Source organism: Molossus molossus, unplaced genomic scaffold (genome assembly GCF_014108415.1).
Source record: "Molossus molossus isolate mMolMol1 unplaced genomic scaffold, mMolMol1.p scaffold_m16_p_18, whole genome shotgun sequence".
Lineage (NCBI taxonomy): Eukaryota > Metazoa > Chordata > Mammalia > Chiroptera > Molossidae > Molossus > Molossus molossus.
The window spans coordinates 62,820,155-62,842,048 of NW_023425353.1; the positions used below are offsets into that span (position 1 = coordinate 62,820,155).

Here is a 21,894-nt window from a genome sequence, read left to right on the forward strand (position 1 = left end):
TCTCTCACCCTGCAAAAATAAGAGAATAAAATATCAATTAAACATTACTTTTCTCTTGTTCACTCACACCCCTTACAACTATTTTTTCCTTTCAGCAGCTCTATAAGATTAAATGGGGAACCCAAGGCATCTTAAGAGCCTATAAAAGAAATTCTGAAGAAAGTCTAAACTACACATATTTTTGTTATTGTTAATATTCACCTCAGGATATTTTTTCCATTGATTTTTAGAGAGTGAAAGAGATGAAGGAAGGGAGACAGAGAGAGAAACACTGATGTGAGAGAGATACATCGATAGGCTGCCTCCCACACATGCCCCAACCAGGGCCGGGGACTGAACCTGCAACCCAGATATATACCCCAGAACTCCAAAAAAAACAAGCCCTGACTGGTTTGGCTCAGCAGTCAGGCCCTTGGACCAAAGCACTGAGGGTTCGATTCTTGGTCAAGGGCACATACCTGGATTGTAGGTTCAATCCCCAGCCCTGATCAGTGCGTGTGTGGGTGGCAGTAAATCAATGTTTCTTTCTCACATCAATGTTTCTCTCTCTCTCTCTGTCCCCCTCCCTCTCTTTCACTCTATCCAAAAAAGAAATCAATGGAAAAATATCCTCAGGTGAGGATTAACAAAAAACAAAACCCCAAAATTTAAATATACCCATTGAAAAGGAGTCTAGAATCACAGGTCTCTTCTAAGGCTGTCACAAAACCAACAGAAAAATATCTAAACCTTCTTCCCAGCCTCAGGTCTTTTTCTAGTGACACACCTATTTCACAAGTTGTAACTTAGAAGGAATTATAAATAAATATTTAAGTAGTTGGGCTTCTTAAAGGATCCGTGAATTAAATACTGAGGTCCCTGGTTGGATTCTCAGTCAGGGCACATGCCCAGATTGTGGGCCTAATCCCCACTGGGGGGGATGTGCAGAAGGTGGCCAACTTATGTCTTCTCTCAACCATGTCTCTCTCTCCCTCTCCACTCTTTGCTCTAAAATCAATAAAAAAAAAAATACTTAAAAAAAAAGTTATTAAAATTAAGTAAGTTTTCCCTTGGAAAACCAACAAAGTTAAATTATCCTGTGATGATATTTGGTATATCAAAATTAAAACTCATGTTCTGGCCAGTGTGACTCACTTGATTGGAGCATCATCCCATACATGGAAAAGTGGAGGGTTTGAGTCCCACTCAAGGTGTGTACAGGGTGGGAGTTGGGGAGGTTGCAGGGTGATGCCAATTGATCAATGTTTCTCTCTCACACTGCTGTTTCTCTCTCTCTGTGCCCTCTTCTCTAAAATCACTTAAAAAAAAAAAAAAAAGTTAAAACTCAGATCTAGAGAACATAATCAGCTGTACCACTGTCATATTGCATGGGCCACTCTACTTATTTAATCCTCACCTGAAGATATTTTTCCATTGATTTTGTCAGATAGGATAGGAGGGAAAGAGGAAGAGAGAAACACTGATGTGGAGAGAGACACATCGACTGGCTGCCTCCACCAAGACCTGACCAGCGCAAGGGATTGAACCTGCAACCGAGGTACGGGTCCTTGACCAGGAATCAAACCTGTGACTCTTCAGTCCTTGGCCAACGCTCTAACTGCTGAGCCAAACCAGCCAGGGCTGCATGGGCCACTCTAAATCTTAGTGACCGTGAGATTTTCATGCCCCTTTCTCGGAGATGCGAGCTCCTAAAACAGCTGTTATGGCCACTTAGTGACTTTTATATGTACCTGATGGCTGATGCTTCTTGGTTTGTATGTGACAGTTTATCAATAAATATTTGAGAACATTCAGGTGGAGAAAGAAGAAACACCTAGTGGAGAAAAATGGTGCCAAACCAAATACCTCTTCATTCTTTGTTGAAATTCGCTGTCGAAAACTCACGGGCTTCCTGTTCTCATCCACCTCATAATCTTCCTCATTCATCCATTCATTGAAAACATCAGTGTCCAAAATCCATTTTGCATGAACCTAAAACCACATCAAAGCATGAATATCTACATAAATAAAATCATTTGAAACTTTAAAAGCATTAAAAAGGAAAGAGGCTTTGAAAGTACTTGAGAAAAGAAACTGATTTATTATTTTCAAACGCTCAGCTACAGCCCCGGCCGGTTTGACTCAGCGGTTAGAGCGTCAGCCTGCAGTCCAGAGAGACCCAGGCTGGGGTCCCGCTAAGGGCGCATACTTCGGTTGCAGTTTGTCCCTGGCCCTGGTTGGTCGTGCGGATGGCAGCCACTCGATGTGTCCCTTTCAAGTCAATGTTTCTCTCTCCCTCCCTCCCACTCTATCTGAACAAAAAATGGAAAAATGTCCTCCGGTGAGGATAAAAAAAAAAACCCTCAACTACATATTATAAATTTAAAAACATAAGACAATGACACAGGAGTGGCCACTTAATCATTTTATTCCATGTCTTTTACCAAATAAACAGGAAAAAAGGCCCTGGCCGGTTTGGCTCAGCGGTTAGAGCGTCGGCCTGCGGTCCTGAGAGACCCGGGTTCGGTTCCCGCTAAGGGCGTGTACCTCGGTTGCAGTCTGTCCCCGGCCCTGGTCGGTTGTGCGGGTGGCAGCCACTCGATGTGTCCCTTTCACATAGATGTTTCTCTCTCTCTCTCTCTGTTCCTCTCTCTCCCTCCCACTCTACCTGAACAAAAAATGGAAAAATGTCCTTGGGTGAGGATGAAAAAAAAAAAAAACAGGAAAAAAGCATCACTGGTTTTGTGTACACCAAAGTTTTCTTTTATCCTCACCTGCGGACATTTTTTCATATTTTGTTCAGATAGAGCGGGAAGGAGAGAGAGGAAGAGAGAGAAACATCGATGTGAAAGGGACACATAGAATGGCTGCCACCTGCATGACCCAACCAGGATCAGGGACAAATTGCAACCGAAGTACATGACCTTAGCGGGAACTGAACCCGGGTCTCTCTGGACCGCAGGCCAACGCTCTAACCACTGAGACAAACTGGCCAGGGCCACACCAAAGTTTTGATAACCAAGAGCCATCATCTGATAATCATGTCATCTTTTCTTCACTTCAGCTTTACTGAAATATAATTGACAAACAAAACATTAAGATATTAAGGTGCAGCCCGGGCCAGTTTGGCTCAGCGGTTGAGTGTCAGCCTGCGGTCCAGAGAGTCCCGGGTTCGGTTCCCACGAGGGGCATGTACCACAGAAAAAATTAAATAAAAAGGATATTAAAGTGTACATTATGGTGACAAGATACATATACAATGTAAAAGAATATCCCCTACCTAGATAACTAACACATCCATCACCTCACAAGTATCTACCTTTTTATGTGTGTGAGAACATTTATACTTTTACCAAATTTCAATTATACAGTGCTATCAAATAGAGTCACCAAGTTGTACATTAGTCTCAGACCTTATTCATTTTACAGCTGGTACCTTTTACCAATCCATCCCTATTTCCCCTAGCCTTCAGCAACTACTTTTCTACAGTTTCTAGCAGTCTGATTTCTTCTTAAGATTGCACACATAGTCTAGCCGGTGTGGCTCAGTGGTTGAGCGTTAACCCATGCACCAGAAGGACACCAATTTAATTCCTGGTCAGAACACATGCCCAGGTTGTGGGCTGGATCCCCAGTGAGGGCATGCAGCAGGAGGCCAATCGACGTTCTCTCTCATCAATGTTTCTATCTCTCACTCCCTCTCACTTCCCCTCTCTCTCAAATCAATAAAGAAAAAAAGAAAAGAATTTAAAAAAAAAGATTCCACACATAAGTTATTCCATACAGTATTTGTCTTTCCCTGGCCTATTACACTAATCATGGCATCGTTATCCTAATAAAATCATTCAACAGCACAAGGCCAAAGACAGTCATTTCTTTAGGCATTTAACAGTAAGAATAGGAGGTACTCTAGGAGACCTTTCAGGGACAGCCAAGGTTGGGGGGGCAGGGGCGGAAATCAGAGGCAGCCTTCCTCCAGTCTTTTACATGGCCACTTCTCTTGCTTCTTTGGTAATGTTTCTGAGTAAGAATTAATAAGATGAAAGGTTATCTAAATGTTGTACAGATAGATGTAGATATAAGTAGAAGAATACTATTTAAATCACAGACCTAGCCTGTAAAATACTCAATATGTTAAAAATGTTTTTACTGATATTTTAGAGAGAAAGTGAGGGAGAGAGAGATAGAAACATAGAGGCAAGAGAGAAACATCGATCTGCTGCCTCCTGCATGCCCCACACTGGTGATTGAGCCTGCAATTTGGACACATGCGCTGACCAGGAAGATCACAAATCTTGCACTCTTGCAGTATTTTGTTTATTGCAGTGGCAGGGGCAATGCAATATGAAACTAATTCAAATGTATTAAGGAACTGAGTAAATGTGTTGCTGTTGGGAACCAGGGTTCTTATTTTAGAGCAGATATATAAACACAAACTAGGCAAGGGCAAAAAGGAACACTGTGGGGATGGGTTAGAATTATTTCTAAAATATGTAACATGATGTGTATATGCACATATATGTGTACATGAATGTATGTGTGCATTTGTGTTTATACCTACATAATAGTTATATCCCATTCTTTTTTTTATCCTCACCTGAGGACATTTTTCCATATTTTGTTCAGATAGGGTGGGAAGGAGGGAGAGAGGGGGAGAGAGAGAGAGAGAGAGAGAAACATCAACGTGAAAGGGACACATCAAGCATCGGGCCCTGGCCGATTTGGCTCAGCGTTAGAGCGTTGGCCTACGGTCTGGAGAGACCCGGGTTCGGTTCCCACTAGGGGCATGTACCTGGGTTGCAGTTTGTATCCCGCCCTGGTTGGGTTGTGTGGGTGGCAGCCACTCGATGTGTCCCTTTCACGTCAATGTTTCTCTCTCTCCTTCCCACTCTATCTGAACAAAATAAAAAAATTTAAAAAAAGGGACACATTGAGTGGCTGCCACCCACACGACCCAACCAGGGCCGGGGACAAACTGCAACTGAGGTACATGCCCTTAGCGGAAACCGAACCCAGATTTCTCTGGACCCCAGACCGATGCTCTAACCACTGAGCCAAATGGGCCAGGGCTATATTACATTATTTATCTGGCCAGAAAGGGCCTAAAAAATAAGACAATTCAGTAGCAATGAGCATAACAATACTCAGACCTTGGTCTATAACACCTTTACCTACTGAAAGGAATGAAAGCTCTAGGAGAAACAGGTGATTCTTGGTATGAGGAATGAAAGGCACAAGAGGAGCCTGGAACATCCTGCCATGCCTCAAAGGAGTTCAAAAGTGATGAGTGCTTGTGACAAGGGTGCACAAGCCAGCTTTAAGTGGTTCCTACTGACTAAATCTAAAACAATTTCAGCACCAAAATAATTAAATAATGAATTACTGACCACTGAAGAACTCCACGAATCCACAGTGACAACAGACAGATGAATAAATATATAAATGAGGGCAAAGGGCCCGACCAGTGTGGTTCAGTGGTTAAGCATCGACACATGCACTAAGAGGTCGCTGGTTTGATTCCTCGTCAGGGCACATGCCTAGGATGTAGGACAAATCCCCAGTGGGGCCCCACGCAGAAGGTAGCCAATCGATGTTCTCTCTCATCGATGTTTCTCTCTCTCTCCCTCTCCCTTTCTCTCTCTCTAAAATCAATGAAGAAAAAAAAATTTAATAAAATAAATGAGGACAAAGGGAGGACTCTGAAAGCCTACTGGCAAATGTGCAGGAGGGCTGGAGTGGAAAATGATCACTGTGCAAGCATCAAAGAAGAGAATAGGTCAGGCAAGATTTTTAAGTGGATACTAAATCTAGGTAATAAAAGGATTTTAATGAGAAAGATAGATGCATGGTCTAAAAGAATCCCTCACAGACTGCTTCTAAGTTCAAAGTGGGAAGAAAAATAACCATACAGTGGGATCATCAAAGAACGCCTTAACTGGGTGATTAACATCACAGTGAGGAACAGATGGACACAGTATGCCTCCCAATTTGATGCTCTAAGAAGGACGAGACCTCACTTATGCAGTATTCTAACTGGAACACATAACCAAATGAATTAATCATAAGAAAAGATCAGAAATTTCAAATGAGAAATATTCTTTAGAAATTCAAAAACATCATAATAGGCAATAAAACATCAAGGTAATATTAGAAGTTAAAGGAAATTAAGAGACATGACATATGAATTCAACAGCTGATATTAGGCAGAATTCTGTACTAAATAGAAAAAATGTTATTTAAAACACTGAGTTAAATGGCAAAATTGGAATATAGATAGTATCTTTAAGCATTGTGTCTATGTCAAATTTACTAAAATTAAATTTACTAAGCCCTGGCTGGTTTGGCTCAGCAGTTAGAGCGTCGGCCTGTGGTCCAGAGAGACCCGGGTTCGGTTCCCACTAAGGGAGCGTACCTCAGTTGCAGTTTGTCCCCGGCCCTGGTTGGTCGTGCAAGTGGCAGCCACTTGATGTGTCCCTTTCATGCCGATGTTTCTCTCTCTCTCTCTCTCTCCCATTCTATGTGAACAAAATATGTAAAAAAAATGTCCTCGGGTGAGGATAAAAAAAAAAATGTACTAAAAAACTGTAATATACTTCTTTATAACTATTCCTTATTCTTAAAAACCACACTTATGTTTAGGAGTAAAAGCCCATGATATATGCACTTTTATCTTAGACAGTTTGGGGTAAAAAATAAATAAATACACACGCACACACAGAGATTTTTATAAATGATAAATAAAAAAACAGCAATGTTACAGTAAGAAAACCAGGCAGATTAATACCTCAACAAACAATCAAACTGACTACCAGCCATATAGGACAATATATGTGCCTCCTGATGTGAGGTACTGAAAAGGTCACAATATTACTTGTAGCAAAAATGCATAGTCTGAAAAGAAAAAAGAGGAAATATCACATAAACTCAAATTCAGAGACATTCTTAAAAAAACACACAGAGCCCTGGCCGGTTTGGTTCAGCGGTTAGAGCGTCCACCTGCGGTCGGAGAGACCCGGGTTCGGTTCCCGCTAAGGGCACGTACCTCGGTTGCAGTTTGTCCCCGGCCCTGGTCGGTCATGTGGGTGGCAGCCATTCGATGTGTCCCTTTCACATCGATGTTTCCCTCTCTCTCTCTCTCTTCCTCTCTCTCCCTCCCACTCTGTCTATACAAAAAATGGAAAAATGTCCTCGGATGAGGATAAAAAAAAAAAAAAAAAAAACACACAGAGACATGCCCAATCAGTGTGGTTTAGTGGATTGAGTGTCATCCCGTGGATTGAAAGGTCCCCATTTGATTCCCAGTCAGGGCACATGCTCAGGCTGTGAGCTCAATCCCCAGTAGGGGCGTGCAGGAGGCAGCTGATTGACATTTCTCTTTCACATTGATGCTCCTCTCTCTCTCCCTTCCTCTCTCTCTAAAAAAATCAATAAAAACGTATTTAAAAACACACACACAACTGGCCTTATACATTTCAAAAATGCCAATGTCCTAGAAGAGAAAAAAGGCTGAAAAGTTCTACATTACAGAAGACTATGAAGACCTGACAACTAAACATAGTGCCAATCCTGAACTGAATTCTGGATCAGGAAAAAACTTTGTATCATACTTACTATATCACTAAGACAATTGAATATGAAATATGGGCCCTGTATCAGGTAATAATATTGTTTTAAGAATTAATTTCCTGCCCTGGCTGGTTTTGCCCAGTGGTTAGAACGTCGGCCTGCGGTTGAGTGAGATCCAGGTTCGGTTCCTGCTAAGGGCACGTACCTCAGTTGTAGTTTGTCTCTGGCCCTGGTTGGGTCATGTGGGTGGCAACCAAACAATGTGTCCCTTTCACGTTGATGTTTCTCTCTCTCTCTCTCTCCCTCCCATTCTATCTGCACAAAATATCAAAAAATGTCCTCGGGTGAGGGAGAAAAAAAAAAAGAATCTCCTGCTCTGACAGGTTTTCTCAGTGGTTAGAGTGTTGGCCTTCAAACCAAAACGTCTTGGGTTCAATTTCAGTCAAGGGCACGTACCTTGGTTGCCGTTCGGTCCCTTGCCCTGGTCCAGGCTGAATGGGAGGCAACCAATCAATGTCTCTCTCCTTCTCTCTCTCCCTCCCTCCCACTCTGTCTAAAAATAAATGGGCCCGGCTGGTATGGCTCAGTGGTTGAGCATCGACCCATGCACTAAGTGGTCACCTGTTAGATTCCCGGTCAGGTCACATGCCCAGGTTGTGGGCCCAATACCCAGTTGGGGGCGTGCAGGAGGTGGCCAGTCCATGTTTTCTCTCATCAATGTTTCTCTCTCTCTCTCCTTCTCCCTTTCTCTCTCTCTAAAAATCCATAAAGAAAAATAAATAAATAAAAACAGAAAAATTATCCTGGGGTTAGGATTAAAAAACAAAAAAAGAATTTCCTAAAATAATTAACAGAGAAATCTGGAAGAAAAACATAAAAATAGTACTTTTTAAAAAATTATTCTTATAACTTTCATAATTATTTCCACGAGTTGAATATACGAGTCAATGCATGGACTCTTACCGTTGAAAGTTGAAAATACGAGTCAATGCATAGACTCTTACCATTATAACAGAATATCAGTAAAGTAAGTCTATTGTAATAAAAGATAGATAGCCACTGTTTTCAACCTTCCTAAATGACACCATCAATGATGCTAAACTCCACTCCTAACACTCCTCTCTCAGCTACCTCAAACCATAATCTAACTTGGCTTTGGGGTGTTCTCAAACATCACTGAAAATACTTCCATCTAAAATCTAGATAATGAGGCCTTCATGGCCAATGGATAGCTCTTAACAGGATGACAAGAAAGGAAGATTAGCCCAGTCAATGTAGTTCAGTGGACTGAGCGTGGACCCATGGATTGAGAGGTCCCTGTTCAATTCTCAGTCAGGACACCTGCATGCCCTGATTTTGGGCTTGATCCCCAGGAGGGGGCATGCAGGAGGCAGCTAATCCATTTCTCTCTCTCTAAAAATAATCAATAAAAACATATTTAAAAAAAAAGAGCCCTGGCCAGTTTGGCTCAGTGGTTAGAGTGTCAGCCTGCAGACCAAAGGGTCCCGGGTTCAATTCCAGCCAAGGGCACGTACCACTGTTGCAGTTCATCCCTGGCCCCGGTTGGGGTCATGCGGATGTGGCAGCCAGTAGATGTGTCTCTCTCACATAGATGTTTTTCTCCTTCTCTCCCTCGTTCCCTCTGACTCTGTCTAAAGATACATATAAAAATGCCCTCAGGTGAGAATTAAAAAAAATAAATTAAAAAAAAAAGAAAGGAAGATCATCATCCTGTATCTCCTTAAAAACCTTGCGGAGTCCTGGCCGGTTTGGTTCAGCGGTTAGAGCGTCGGCCTGCGGTCCTGAGAGACCCGGGTTCAGTTCCTGCTAAGGGCACGTACCTCGGTTGCAGTTTGTCCCCGGCCCTGGTCGGTTGTGCGGGTGGCAGCCACTCGATGTGTCCCTTTCACATCGATGTTTCTCTCTCTCTCTCTCTGTTCCTCTCTCTCCCTCCCACTCTACCTGAACAAAAAATGGCAAAATGTCCTCGGGTGAGGATAAAAAAACAAAAACAAAAACAAAAAAACCTTGCAAAGAACAGCTGGAAAAAAGCTATTAAGTTATATAAGAATAATTTTTAAAAAAAAAATTTTTTTTTTTACCTTCCATGGCTTTTCTGGAATTGGTGGATCTTCAATTTCCGCATCAACATCATTACTGTGAACCCAAGTATCATAGCTATAAAGGAAATGAAAAAAGGAAAAATCAACTAAATCCTAAATTCATATACTGAAAAGACTTTGATCAAAACAAAATATATTTTAAAGATTTTAGGATCCAGTAATAGCAATTTATCATACACTTTTGTCTCTACCACTCAGACAAGAAAACTCTTCTCTAGGGGTCTATAGTAATCTTCACATTGCTAAACCTCAAGTTCAAGCCTCGTCCAAGGAATTTTAACAAGGTCATCAATGTCTCCTCAAAGCATTTCCCTTATTTGGCCTCCAAGAAAGTGCTATCGACTGGTATTCCTTTGGTCACCAGCCTCTCTCCTCAGCCTCTATTGCAAGTTTCTCCTCTTCTCCCAAACCTCACAGTATTGAAAGCCCTCACCACCCCCGTTTTAGGTTTTGGAACAATCATCTTTTTTTCTTGGTTGTGGGGTGGTTTTGTGGTAGTGGTGGGGGTGGGGGTGAACATTTTATTTTTTAACAATCATCTCTTTTATTTTTTTATTAATTAATTTTTGTTACAGATGTTTCTCCTTCCCCTCCCCCCAGATTCCCCCCTTCCTCTCCCTCCCTGATCTTCTCTCTTTTTTGGAACAATCATCACCTATTCATTCATTTGGTGGTCTTCTGCAGCCCCATGACTTCAAATATATACTACTGACCACTTAAAATCTTGTATCTGCCCTCTTGTCTAATTCTGGACTCATGAATCCAACTGTCAATTCACACCTCCTATTAAAAGTCTGATAAGGCTTTCAAACCTAAAACACTCAAAATTCAACATATAACGCCATCCTGGCTTGTACTAACAGAAACTTTTATACAACGTCTCAGGACATATCAACATTACCTGTCAGGGTAAAACCCCCAATGTACTAACACCTGCTTGTCTTTTCTCATCACGGGTCTCAACCACTCTTCTGAAAAGGAAAAAACAAAAACACTTTAGTCAAGCTGACAAAATAACTGAATAAACTATTATTTAGACTTAATTTTTACTCGAAGGTTTTGGCTTGCTAAGTTTTCTCATAATTGAATGTTATCTACCATCTTTGAAGGGGAAGTTATTCAGACTTGCTATATTCTAGGCCTAGTTACCCACCACTTTTAACAAAACCAACTGCCCAGTGCAGCAGAAGACTCCCCTCCCACCCACTTGCCGGTCTCTACTTCCACCCAAATCAAGAACACTATATTCTTTACTGCCTCGTTTCCATTGTAGAACCTCCCCTCCCTTTTCCTGAGGCTTTACAATCACTACTTGTACACATCTTTCAAGGTATAAGTCATGCCTAAACTCCCAGATGAAAGTTTTACCAACTACTCTTCTTCCTCCAGATTCACTTTCTCTAGCATCCAACAGCACATTATAACACTATATTAAAGCTTTTACCAACAATACTATTTTTGTTATTCTTTGATGGCCTCCTGTTAAACTTAGCCCTCCTAGTGTGATTATAAGCAATATGATCACACAAGACATATATGTGTGTATGTGTATGTGTGTGTATTTATTTATTTTTAATCCTCACCCGAGGATATCTTTTCCATTGATTTTGAGAGAGAGGGAGAGAGGGAGAGAGGGAGAGGAGGGAAAAGGGAGAAGGGAGAGGAGAAAGAGAAACACTGGTTGGTTATATCCCCCATGAACCCTCCATGCAAGGCCCAAAAACCTACAACCCCAGCCTGGCCGGTATGGCTCAGTGGTTGAGCGTTGATCCGTGCAACAAGAGGTTGCTGGTTCGATTCCCAGTCAGGGCAAATGCCCAGGCTGTGGGCCAAATCCCCAGTGGGGGGCATGCAGGAGGTGGCCAATTGATGTTCTCTCTTATCGATGTCCCCCCCCCCAAAATCAATACAAAAAAATATATAAAAAAACAAAAACAAAAACCTGCAACCCCAGGTATGTACCCTTGACCAGAAATTGAACCCACGACCTTTCAGTGCATGGTCTGACGCTCTAACCACTGAGCAACACCAACCAGGGCAGGACAAAAAAAAATTTTTTTTTTTTTAAATCCTCACCCGAGGATATTTCTCCATTTTTTGTACAGATAGAGTGGGAGGGAGAGTGAGGAAGGGAGAGAGAGAGAGAAACATCGATGTAAAAGGGACACATCGAGTGGCTGCCACCCGCACGACCAACCAGGGCCGGGGACAAACTGTAACCGAAGTACGTGCCCTTAGCGGGAACCGAACCCGGGTCTCTCTGGACCGCAGGCCAACGCTCTAACCGCTGAGCCAAACTGGCCAGGGCAGGACAAATATTTTTATTTCAAGTTTCCTTACCAAAGACAGGTGAACAGTTACATAATCAGATGATTCTTACTGTTTTTTTAAATCCTCACCCTAGGACATTTTTCCATTTTTTTGTTCAGATAGAGTGGGAGGGAGAGATTGGGGGGAGAGAGAGAGAGAGAGAGAGAGAGAGAAAGAGAGAGACATCAAAGTGAAAGGGACACATCGAATGGCTGTCTTCTGCATGACCCAACCAGGGCTGGAGACGAACTGCAACCAAGGTACGCGCCCTCAGTGGGAACTGAACCGGGGTCTCTCTGGACCACAAGCCGATGCTCTAACCGCTGAGCCAAACCGGCCAGGGAGAGTCTTACTGATTTTAATCATAGTTAAATTACATCTACATTTTACCATTTATGATGTACTTCTTTGATAGTCTGAATTTAGCTTAGGACACGTTTCTAATACTGAAGGACCTAATGAAGCCACTCGACACCCAAGAAACAGCAAAACTTAAGTGAAGTCAGCTAAATAAAATTGGCTTTTCACTGCCAATTTCAACATAAAATAGTCCCATCATTGACTAAAGCCATGAAGCTCTCTTTGTTAAGCACCCAACTGCCCACCTTACTATCTTGAAAATGAAAAGGAAGAAATCAGGTCCTGTTCTTTAACCCGGTATCCCAAAATGTCCAAGGAAAGAGTGAAGAGAAGGCCAGTGAGCCTTCCAGAACTTAATCTGTTTCAACAAAATATACTGACTATCTAATAAGAGCTGCCTTTTACAATACTATCCTCAAAGGTTATACAGCTGTAGAAGGTAAAGAATGGAGGATATCCATCCTTTCTATAGCTGACTTTGATAGACTGAGGCACTGATTGCCTCTGAAAATTTTTGTAGTAGCAGAAATAACTAAAGATTAGAGATATAAATTCCCTCAATCATACAACCAATAAAAGCCCCTAGAGTTTTAGAATTAGTCCAGCCCTGGCCAGTGTGGCTAATTGGTTAGAGCGTCAGCCCTCACACCAAAGGGTTTGATTCCAGTCAAGGGCACATACCTATGTTGCAGGTTCAATTCCCGGCCCCAGTCTGGTACGTGCAGGAGGCAACCAATCAATGTGTCTCTCTTACATCAATGTTTCTCTTTTGCTCCCCTCCCCCCCACTCTTAAAAAAAAAAAAATCAATGGTAAAAATATCCTCAAGTGAAGATTAACGAAAATAAATAAATAACATAACATAAAGTCTAAACATGTAGGTAACTTTTACAACTCAACAATAAAAAGGCAAATAATCCCACTAAAAAACAGGAAAAGGACCTGAACATTTATCCAAAGAAGATATATGAATGGCCAAAAAGCACATGAAAAGATGCATGAAATAATTAACAACTGGGAGGGATATGCAAACCAAAACCATAAGTAAATACTGTCTGACATACATTAGGATAGTAAATAGAAAAAAATAGACTTTTAGGAGGTTGAGTAAGGGACTGATTTGTCTCATCTGACTTGGAGCACTGATGGGACTGCATATTTAGACGTGTGGTGGACGTGGAGAACAGAAGAGCTCAGCAGCTTCTCTAACACCATCAAACCAGGAGTGTCACAGAGAGAGGGTGGTTCAGCTCACTGCAATCAGGATAAAGCAACCAGATCCCAACTTCTTCCTTGGTAGAGGAAAAGAAGAGGGAAGCACGTATTCCACACTCTGGCCTTTCGGGTGACTGCCAAAGAGACAGCTTTCTGTCTCAATTGACTCAGAGTGCTGAAGCGGAACCAGCATACTTTGGAAGCCTGGGCAATGCAGAGATCATAAAGAAGCCCAGTGCCTACCCCTGGCTGGTGTGAGCAACACCGAGCAGTGGTTAGAGTGTCAGCCCATACACTGAAGGGTTGCGGGTTCGATCTCCAGTCAAGGGCATGTACCTAGGTTGCAGGTTTGATCTCCAACCCTGGTCAGGGTCTGTTCAGGAGGAAACCAATCGATATGTCTCTCTCTTACATTGATGTTTCTCTGCCACCCTCCTCTCTTAACTCCCTTTCACTCTCCCTAAAAAGTCAGTGGGAAAATAGCCTAGGGTGAGGATTAACAAAACAAAAAAAAAGAGAGTGAGAGAGAGAATTCAGTGGCTTGCTAGAACAGAAAACTTATGGTACAGTAGACAGACACTAGAGAAAGCAAGAAATTGTAAACCCTTGAAAAAGAAGCCAGCAAACCTCTCTAATTGGGAAACTACACACACAAGTCCAGAGAAGATACATCCTCAGAAAACGTTTCAGGGATGCCTCAAATCTCAAGTCAGACCATAATGACTGAGAGGTGGCTGTTTTTGCAAATGCATAAAACATATTAGAAAATAAAATGCACAAAGAAAAAGGGAAAATGACACAGGGAAATAAATAAATTTCAAATACCAACTCTAAAAAAAACAACAATGATCTATGAATTATCTGACAAATTCAAAAATATCATTTTAAAGATGCTCAAGGCACTACAAGAGAAAATAGTTAAAACTAATCAAAATTAGAAAAAGGATGTTCTGCTAAAACCAGAAATTGAAACCACGGTCTTAAAACAATCCCTTTAACCATTCCAGGTCTCAACTCTCTTATGTGCTTCAATTTACTTCTGCTCTGCCCAGAAATACACTATAAAGCCATCACCTGAAAAACAAAATCTAAGCCACCTGCTGGGGGCCTCCTCAACTTTCTTTTCCTTGCCATACATTCTAAGAAAATGGTGATCTTGCCCTGGCCAGTTTGGCTCAGCGGTTGGAGCATCGGCCTGCAGTCCAGAGAGACCGGGTTCGGTTCTCGCTAAGGGCATGTACCTCAGTTGCAGTTTGTCCCCGGCCCTGGTTGGTCGTGCGGGTGACAGCCCCTCGATGTGTCCCTTTCACATCAATGTTTCTCTCTCTCTTTCTTCCTCTCTTTCCCTCCCACTCTGAATAAAAAATGGAAAAATGTCCTCGGGTGAGGATAGAAAATGGTGATCTTCCAACAGCTCCACAACTTATTCTCACTTGCAAGTTATCAAAATTTCAATTATCAAAGGTTATCGATTATTTCCTGAGAAATCCAAATGCCTTATCTTAGGCCTCGCTCTGAGTGTAGAACAATTCCATGGCCCACCTCCTACATTGTGAAATGCTTTCCTTTCTTTACTTTCCCCTAACTTTTAAGACATGGACCATCCTGGTTTCCCATCTGACTAATCTCCTTACTCTCCAAATATATGGATTTATCCCATCCAATGATAAACCTTTCACTCGTTCAGCAATTTAATTCAAAGCTTCCCAATGGGTCTTGTTTTCTGACCTATCTCCTTACAGTATATATCCCAGATACCAGCTCTCAGGCAAATTTTCTTAATATGAGCTCAGCTGCACATTTCTCTTCACCAAAATGATCAATACTGCTTAGCTTCTCCTTCATCCACCAAATGAAAGCAAAGCTCTTTAAACCAGAACTCATATCTTCTCACCTATCCACCCTCATCTCCTACTATCCTAAGACATAAAAAGCCCAATTTTGCCATATGCTTTTCCTCAAATTCCACCATATATTACCTCTAAGCTTTTTCTTATTCTGTACCTCCTTCTAGCCTGCTACACTAAAATGCTTACTAATATCTCAAGACCCATTAAATATCACCTTTTATTTTAAATCTTAACTAATCCTCAGAAAAGGTATATTGCATAGTCAAGGGTTTTACGACATGATTTTTAACGTGCTATGGCTGGTATTGTTATTATATGCATACTTACCTGAAGCAAGCACATGTAAGGAGCCCAGCTCAGGGCTTTGCTCAGAGCCAACATTGACCTGACAGCCATTTGTTCTAAGGAAAATCCCACAATGTGCAGAATCATGTTTTATAGTTAAAAAAAATAACCTTCAAGCCCTGGCCGGTTTGGCTCAGCGGTTAGAGCGTCGGCCTGCGGTCTGGAGAGACCCGGGTTCGGTTCCCGCTAAGGGCACATACCTCGGTTGCAGTTTGTCCCTGGCCCTGGTTGGTTGTGAGGGTGGCAGCCACTCGATGTGTTCCTTTCACATCGATGTTTCTCTCTCTCTCTGTTCCTCTCTCTCCCTCCCACTCTACCTGAACAAAAAATGGAAAAATGTCCTCGGGTGAGGATAAAAAATAAAATAAAATAAAAAAATAACCTTCAATATTATTAAAAATTAAATTTAAATGCTATCTCCTAATGATTACTCCAACTACTAACAGCAATACCAAGCAGATATCAGTAAACTAGCTTGTATTAAACAAAGGAGAAAAAACCTCACATGAATAAGAAATTATTAAGTAGCTAAGATCAAACCTTTTGTAAAAGGCAACTGTTTTCAATAAGTTCACAACCTAAACATTTATGCCAGCCTTATTAGAGAAACCTTGTTAGAGTTAGCCAGCAGCAGAATCAGTATTCTAACATACACAGCTATCCACCACCTCCACCTAGTGGCAACCAGTTGCTACTACCAACAGGACAAAAAAACACAAAGGTAGGGTGAAGTTTTTCACTTTTAATAAAAGCATAATACAGAGTTACAGTTGTGACTGTTATAAATAAATTCAAACGTTCAGCTACCAAAATTAATGAAAAAAAACTAAATGTAACAGCTAAAACTATAAAACCCTTAGAAAAAAAGTTAGGAGTAAAACTTCACAACTCTGGATAGGTAATGATTTCTTAGTTTGACACCATACAAGCAAAGCACCCAAATAAACCAACCAACCTAACCTCTTGTAATTGTTTTTAATATCTGTAGAATTTAGTAATGGCCTCCTTCCATTCTTAACAGTATTTGTTTTTTCTTTTTCCTCACTTATTTGCAGTACAATTTATTAGTCTTATGTAAGTCTTTTCTGAGAACCATTTCTGATACCGCTCAACACCTTGCTATTGTATATATTTTGTACCTCGCTAATTTTTACTCATTATTTATTTCCTTTATTCTAAATTTTAACTAATCCTCAGAAAAGGTTTTTGCATAGTCAAGGGTTTTACGACATGATTTTTAACGTGCTATGGCTGGTATTTGATGTTAATTTGATGTTATTTTTCTAATTTCTTGAGACAGATGTTTGGACCACTTTCAGTCTTTCTTCTTCCCTAATATAGACATTTACATATCTAAATTTCCTTCTGGAAATAGCATCAGCTACATCCCAAAAAGTTAATTTTCTTATACTTTATGAATTTCATAATTATTCAGATCCAAAGATTTCCCATTTCCATTGCAATTTCTTCTTTGATCCATGGATTACATGGCAATATATTTCTTAATTTTCAAGCATATAGAAATTGGTAACCTTTGTTATTGACTTCTAGCATATCTGCACTGGTAAGAAAAACTCAGCGCAGCATAATTAATGACTCAAATCTGATTATAATTTGGCTTCTTATATAGATATCCTATGAGTATATATTGTGCTTACCATAATAGATCTCTATATAGGAGAACTATTTCTCAATCTAAATTAATTAATTTGGTTAATTAATAATTCATATTTTGTTTCCAACCTTTGTAAGAATGGTTAGCAAAAATCAGTTGCCATAGGTCTAATAAACTCTGGCTTTACTATCAACTTTCAGTATAGCAAGACTGAAAATCAGAATCAAACCATTATAAATTCACCAAACTAACAGATTTCTAGGGTCCCTGTATACACAGCCAGTAAGCTGATCTTCACCAGAGATGTTCCTCTATCTTCCAATGTCTCTTAATTTTCAGAATACAAATGTCATAGCAAACATCAACTAAGTTAATATACAAGGCAAGCCTGGACTTAACACCCAGATAATAATTACCAACAAAGGGCCCTGGCCAGTCTGGCTCAGTGGTTGAGCATCGGCCTGTGGACCAGAGAGTACCAGGTTTGGTTCCTACTAGGAGCACATACCTCAAAAAAAAAAGTTAAAAATTTTGCCCTGGCCGGTTTGGCTCAGCGGTTAGAGCATTGGCCTGTGGTCCTGAGAGACCTGGGTTCAGTTCCCGCTAAGGGTACATACCTTGGTTGCAGTTTGTCCCCATCCCTGGTTGGGTCGTGCGGGAGGCAGCCACTCGACATGTCCCTTTCACATCGATGTTTCTCTCTCTCTCTCTCTCTCTTCCTCTCTTCCCCTCCCACTCTATCTGAACAAAAAATGTAGAAAAATGTCCTCGGGCGAGGATAAAAAAATAATAATAATAATAATTACCAACAAAGAAATAAAAGTCTAATGATTAGAAAGCTGGACATCAAAGAATTAGTTTACTTAGCCCAATTCAAAAATAAAAAGTTATACATTTAGGCCCTGGCCGGTTTGGTTCAGCGGTTAGAGCATTGGCCTGCGGTCCAGAGAGACCCAGGTTCGGTTCCCGCTAAGGGCACGTACTTCGGTTACAGTTTGTCCCGGCCCTGGTTGGGTCATGTGGGTGGCAGCCACTCGATGTGTCCCTTTCATATCGATGTTTCTCTCTCTCTCTCTCTCTCTCTCTCTCTTCCTCCCACTCTAGCTGAACAAAATATCGAAAGATGTCTTCAGGTGAGGATAAAAAAATTTTAAAAAATAATAATAAAAAAATTATAAATTTAGTATAGTCAAACTTCAGTTGTTGTTTTTTTAATCCTCACCCGAGGACATTTTTCCTTTTTTGTTCTGGTAGAGTGGGAGGGAGAGACAGGAACAGAGAGAGAGAGAGAGAGAGAGAGAGAAACATTGATGTGAAAAGGGACACATCGAGTGGCTGCCACCCGCACGACCAACCAGGGCCGGGGACAAAATGCAACCGAGGTACGCGCCCTTAGCGGGAACCAAACCTGAGCCTCTGGGGACCACAGGTGGACTGCTCTAACCGCTGAGCCAAACTGGCCAGGGCAAACTTCAGTTTTTGAATGTCTCCCATCTCAAACAATTTGGTTCTCAGCCAAGTTGTTGATGGAAAAAATATCTCAGTTCTTGAAACAGAAACGTTTGGTTTTAAACCTGACATCCCTTTCACGCTGATACGTGCATGATCCGTCACGAGTCTCTCAGGTGAAAACAAAGGAGAGAATACGTGAATATGAGTCAGGTTACGGCTAAACCTCACCTTGTTTACATCTCAGGAAATTGTGCTGTGAATATTTTGATGTTTTTGTGCTTTTGGGAGTCTGGAATAGATTAATTAATTTACATTATTTATAATAGGGTAAAAATGATTCTATTTTTGAACAAAAATCGCTTCTTGAACAGCCTTCTGGAACAAATTAAGTTCGAGAACTGAGGTTCCACTGTACTTGAAACTCTTTCTAAAACAGCAGGGTATATTGTTTAAACATCCAGTGAAGTAGGAGTTTATCAGTTCACAAACAAAAACTAACTCACCGTCTTCTTGTGAGGAAGGATATGGATAAATGTGGTGGGAAGCTTTTGACTTCTCATCAGTAAATGTCCCCTGAAAAGCAATGAACAAATAATGTAAAAATAAAGCACATGTCCAACAAAATATAAGATGCCAAATGCAAACAGCCTAAGAATTATAAAGGCATTATTTTACTTATATTTTAGAAGTATTATTTTAAGACTACAATACTTTCATTATTTTTATAGTCAAGGAAAGGAATAGCAATTAACAAAAACAAACAAAAATAAATCATCTAGTGACACAGTTTATGCAGTTCTATAAAAAAATAATACAAGTACCCTTAGCTAGTTCTCTATATATCTTTTTCTGGGTAACCTTATTAGTAATATGAGTTCCTCTAATTCTCTCTCCTTTTTTTTAATCCTCTCTGGAGAACATGTTTTATTGACTTTAGAGAGGGAAGAGGAGGGAGCACTGATATGAGAAACATCAAGTTGCCTGCCGTATGCGCCCTGACCAGGAATCAAACCCACAATCTTTTGATATATAGGACGACGCTCCAACCAATGGAGCCACACCAGGCAGGGCTGAGTACCTCTAATTCTTAACGTTACTACAAAGTCATCATAAATTATCTTTATTATTTGAAGTGAATCTATGCAGGCTTATGGCCATGAACCATACATGACCTAGGGCTACAAATATATAGAATAAACACTGACTTGGTTCTAGCATGCATACAGGGTGGGGCAAAAGTAGGTTTACTGTTATTCGTATGGAAAATACAATAATATAAGAATAAACTCTGTGTTTCGTGTACTCATAACTATAAACCAACTTTTGCCCCACCCTGTATATGCTATTGTTACTTTAAGTCAATGTTAGAAAAGTAGATGATATAAATGCTCAAGTTAAGTTCTAGCTAGGCCACATCTAGAACACTGCATACACTCTAGAACATGACTTGGAAGCCATTTAAACACAAAAGTGCTCATTCTTGAGATAAGAATAATGAGACGTCTTAAAATCAGGTGCAAGTAGCACCTTTACAAATTTCCTGTCTTTGATAATGAGTAGTCTTTAATTATTACAACCAGAAAAACATAATAATGCTATTTTCAACTGAAGGAAAATTCTAAAATTCAGGGCTATCTAAAGGTGAATTAGCTACCAAATAAGACAAGAAATTCTCAAATACTGGAAGTGCTTGAGCACACTTTTGTACAGCCACAGGAGAGGCTGAAAAGGGACATAAACATCTAATGAATGTGAGACGACAGTCAGAAGAGCAGATATTTAGGACTCTGGGTTTAAACAAGCCTGGTTTAAATTCAGCTGTACCATTTTACTATTTACATTTTTTTGTATTTCAATATCTTCTGTGACATAGTATAGTAACTATAATACCTATTTCACAAGAATTTTGTTAGGACTAAGTTAACATGCAATCTGTGCTCAATTGGTAGAGTTATTAATACAATTTAAATGCTTGAACAAAGGTCTGATCAAGAGTATTCAATAATGGTACTATTATTAGCTTTTAAGGTCTCCTGCCTAAGATGAAACCAGAAGGTCTTTATACCCCTCTGGAGGTTGTCCCTAGAAAACAATCACTAAAGTCAGATTTCTTAAGAACTATGACAACTAAATGTTCAGTACAAACTGTAAAAAATATATAAACTTTTTCCAGAATGGTTTGGTAGCAATAAGAATAGGTTACTTTAGCTTGAAGGCAATAACCAGTGGGTTAACTTGTTCCATTTCTGCCCTCTATCCGTCAACGTGTAATAAAGCTATATTTGACAGCCACTCCAATAAACAATGCAAAAGAGAAAAGAAAGTTAAACGATTGTTCATAATGCTAGTGAAAAGAGGAACTGAATTTCAGACTGCCTGATAGGACGACAAAATTATATTACCCTCCTTTTTAGTAGGGATGTTTTATATCTATAAATTACTAAATCACCAACTGTAAGCAGTATTAGAAATCTTTGCTTTAGGAACTTGGAAGGTATTTTACTAAACGATCAAACATAGTTCTGCTGGCAATTATTTTTGCAATAGAAAAAATAAAGTTATTTAATGAGGCTTCTCAATTAATCCTAAGGATTGGTTAAATTGTCACTCAAATGATGTTGTTTCAGAAAATTATCTTCTACATGGGTCCTCTCAACTAGTTTACATGACATGGGTTTGCTTACAGTTTAGTCCCAAACCTAGAGGCAGTAAACACCTAAGGTCTCTGCCTAAAATGAAATTATAGGAAAGAGGTGAAGATTTTAGAATATAGCACTGGTACATGTGAATGAAGATAACAGTAAGCTTATGAGGAAAACAATTTCCCAGTCATTACAATAAAAGGTAGACCACCTTTAATTGAAATAATATTTGATCTCCTACCAACAATTGTGTCACCAACTCTCACTGTTTGACTTTGTGATCACAATGATACAGAATATACTCACTGGTCTCCTTTACTCTACATGAGCACATTCACAATAACACTATGAAGTCTCCGTCCCACTGACTCTATTAAATGCTACTCAAGGACATATATGTGTATTAAATCATCATGTAATACACCTTAAACTTATACA

The 21,894-nt window shown here is 40.3% G+C and overlaps 1 protein-coding gene across 1 annotated transcript in view; it reads right to left on the reverse strand.

Annotated features, from left to right (window-relative positions):
* The window catches only part of SMARCC1 (SWI/SNF related, matrix associated, actin dependent regulator of chromatin subfamily c member 1), a 157,698-nt gene that overhangs the window by 100,897 nt on the left and 34,907 nt on the right, over positions 1-21,894 (reverse strand). Inside the window, exons 6-9 of the mRNA XM_036266186.1 lie at positions 19,318-19,387; positions 10,570-10,639; positions 9,648-9,723; positions 1,846-1,971 (exon numbers count right to left, since the gene is read on the reverse strand). Coding sequence (XP_036122079.1) covers positions 1,846-1,971; positions 9,648-9,723; positions 10,570-10,639; positions 19,318-19,387 — 342 coding nt within the window. The remainder of the gene's footprint in view (positions 1-1,845; positions 1,972-9,647; positions 9,724-10,569; positions 10,640-19,317; positions 19,388-21,894) is intronic.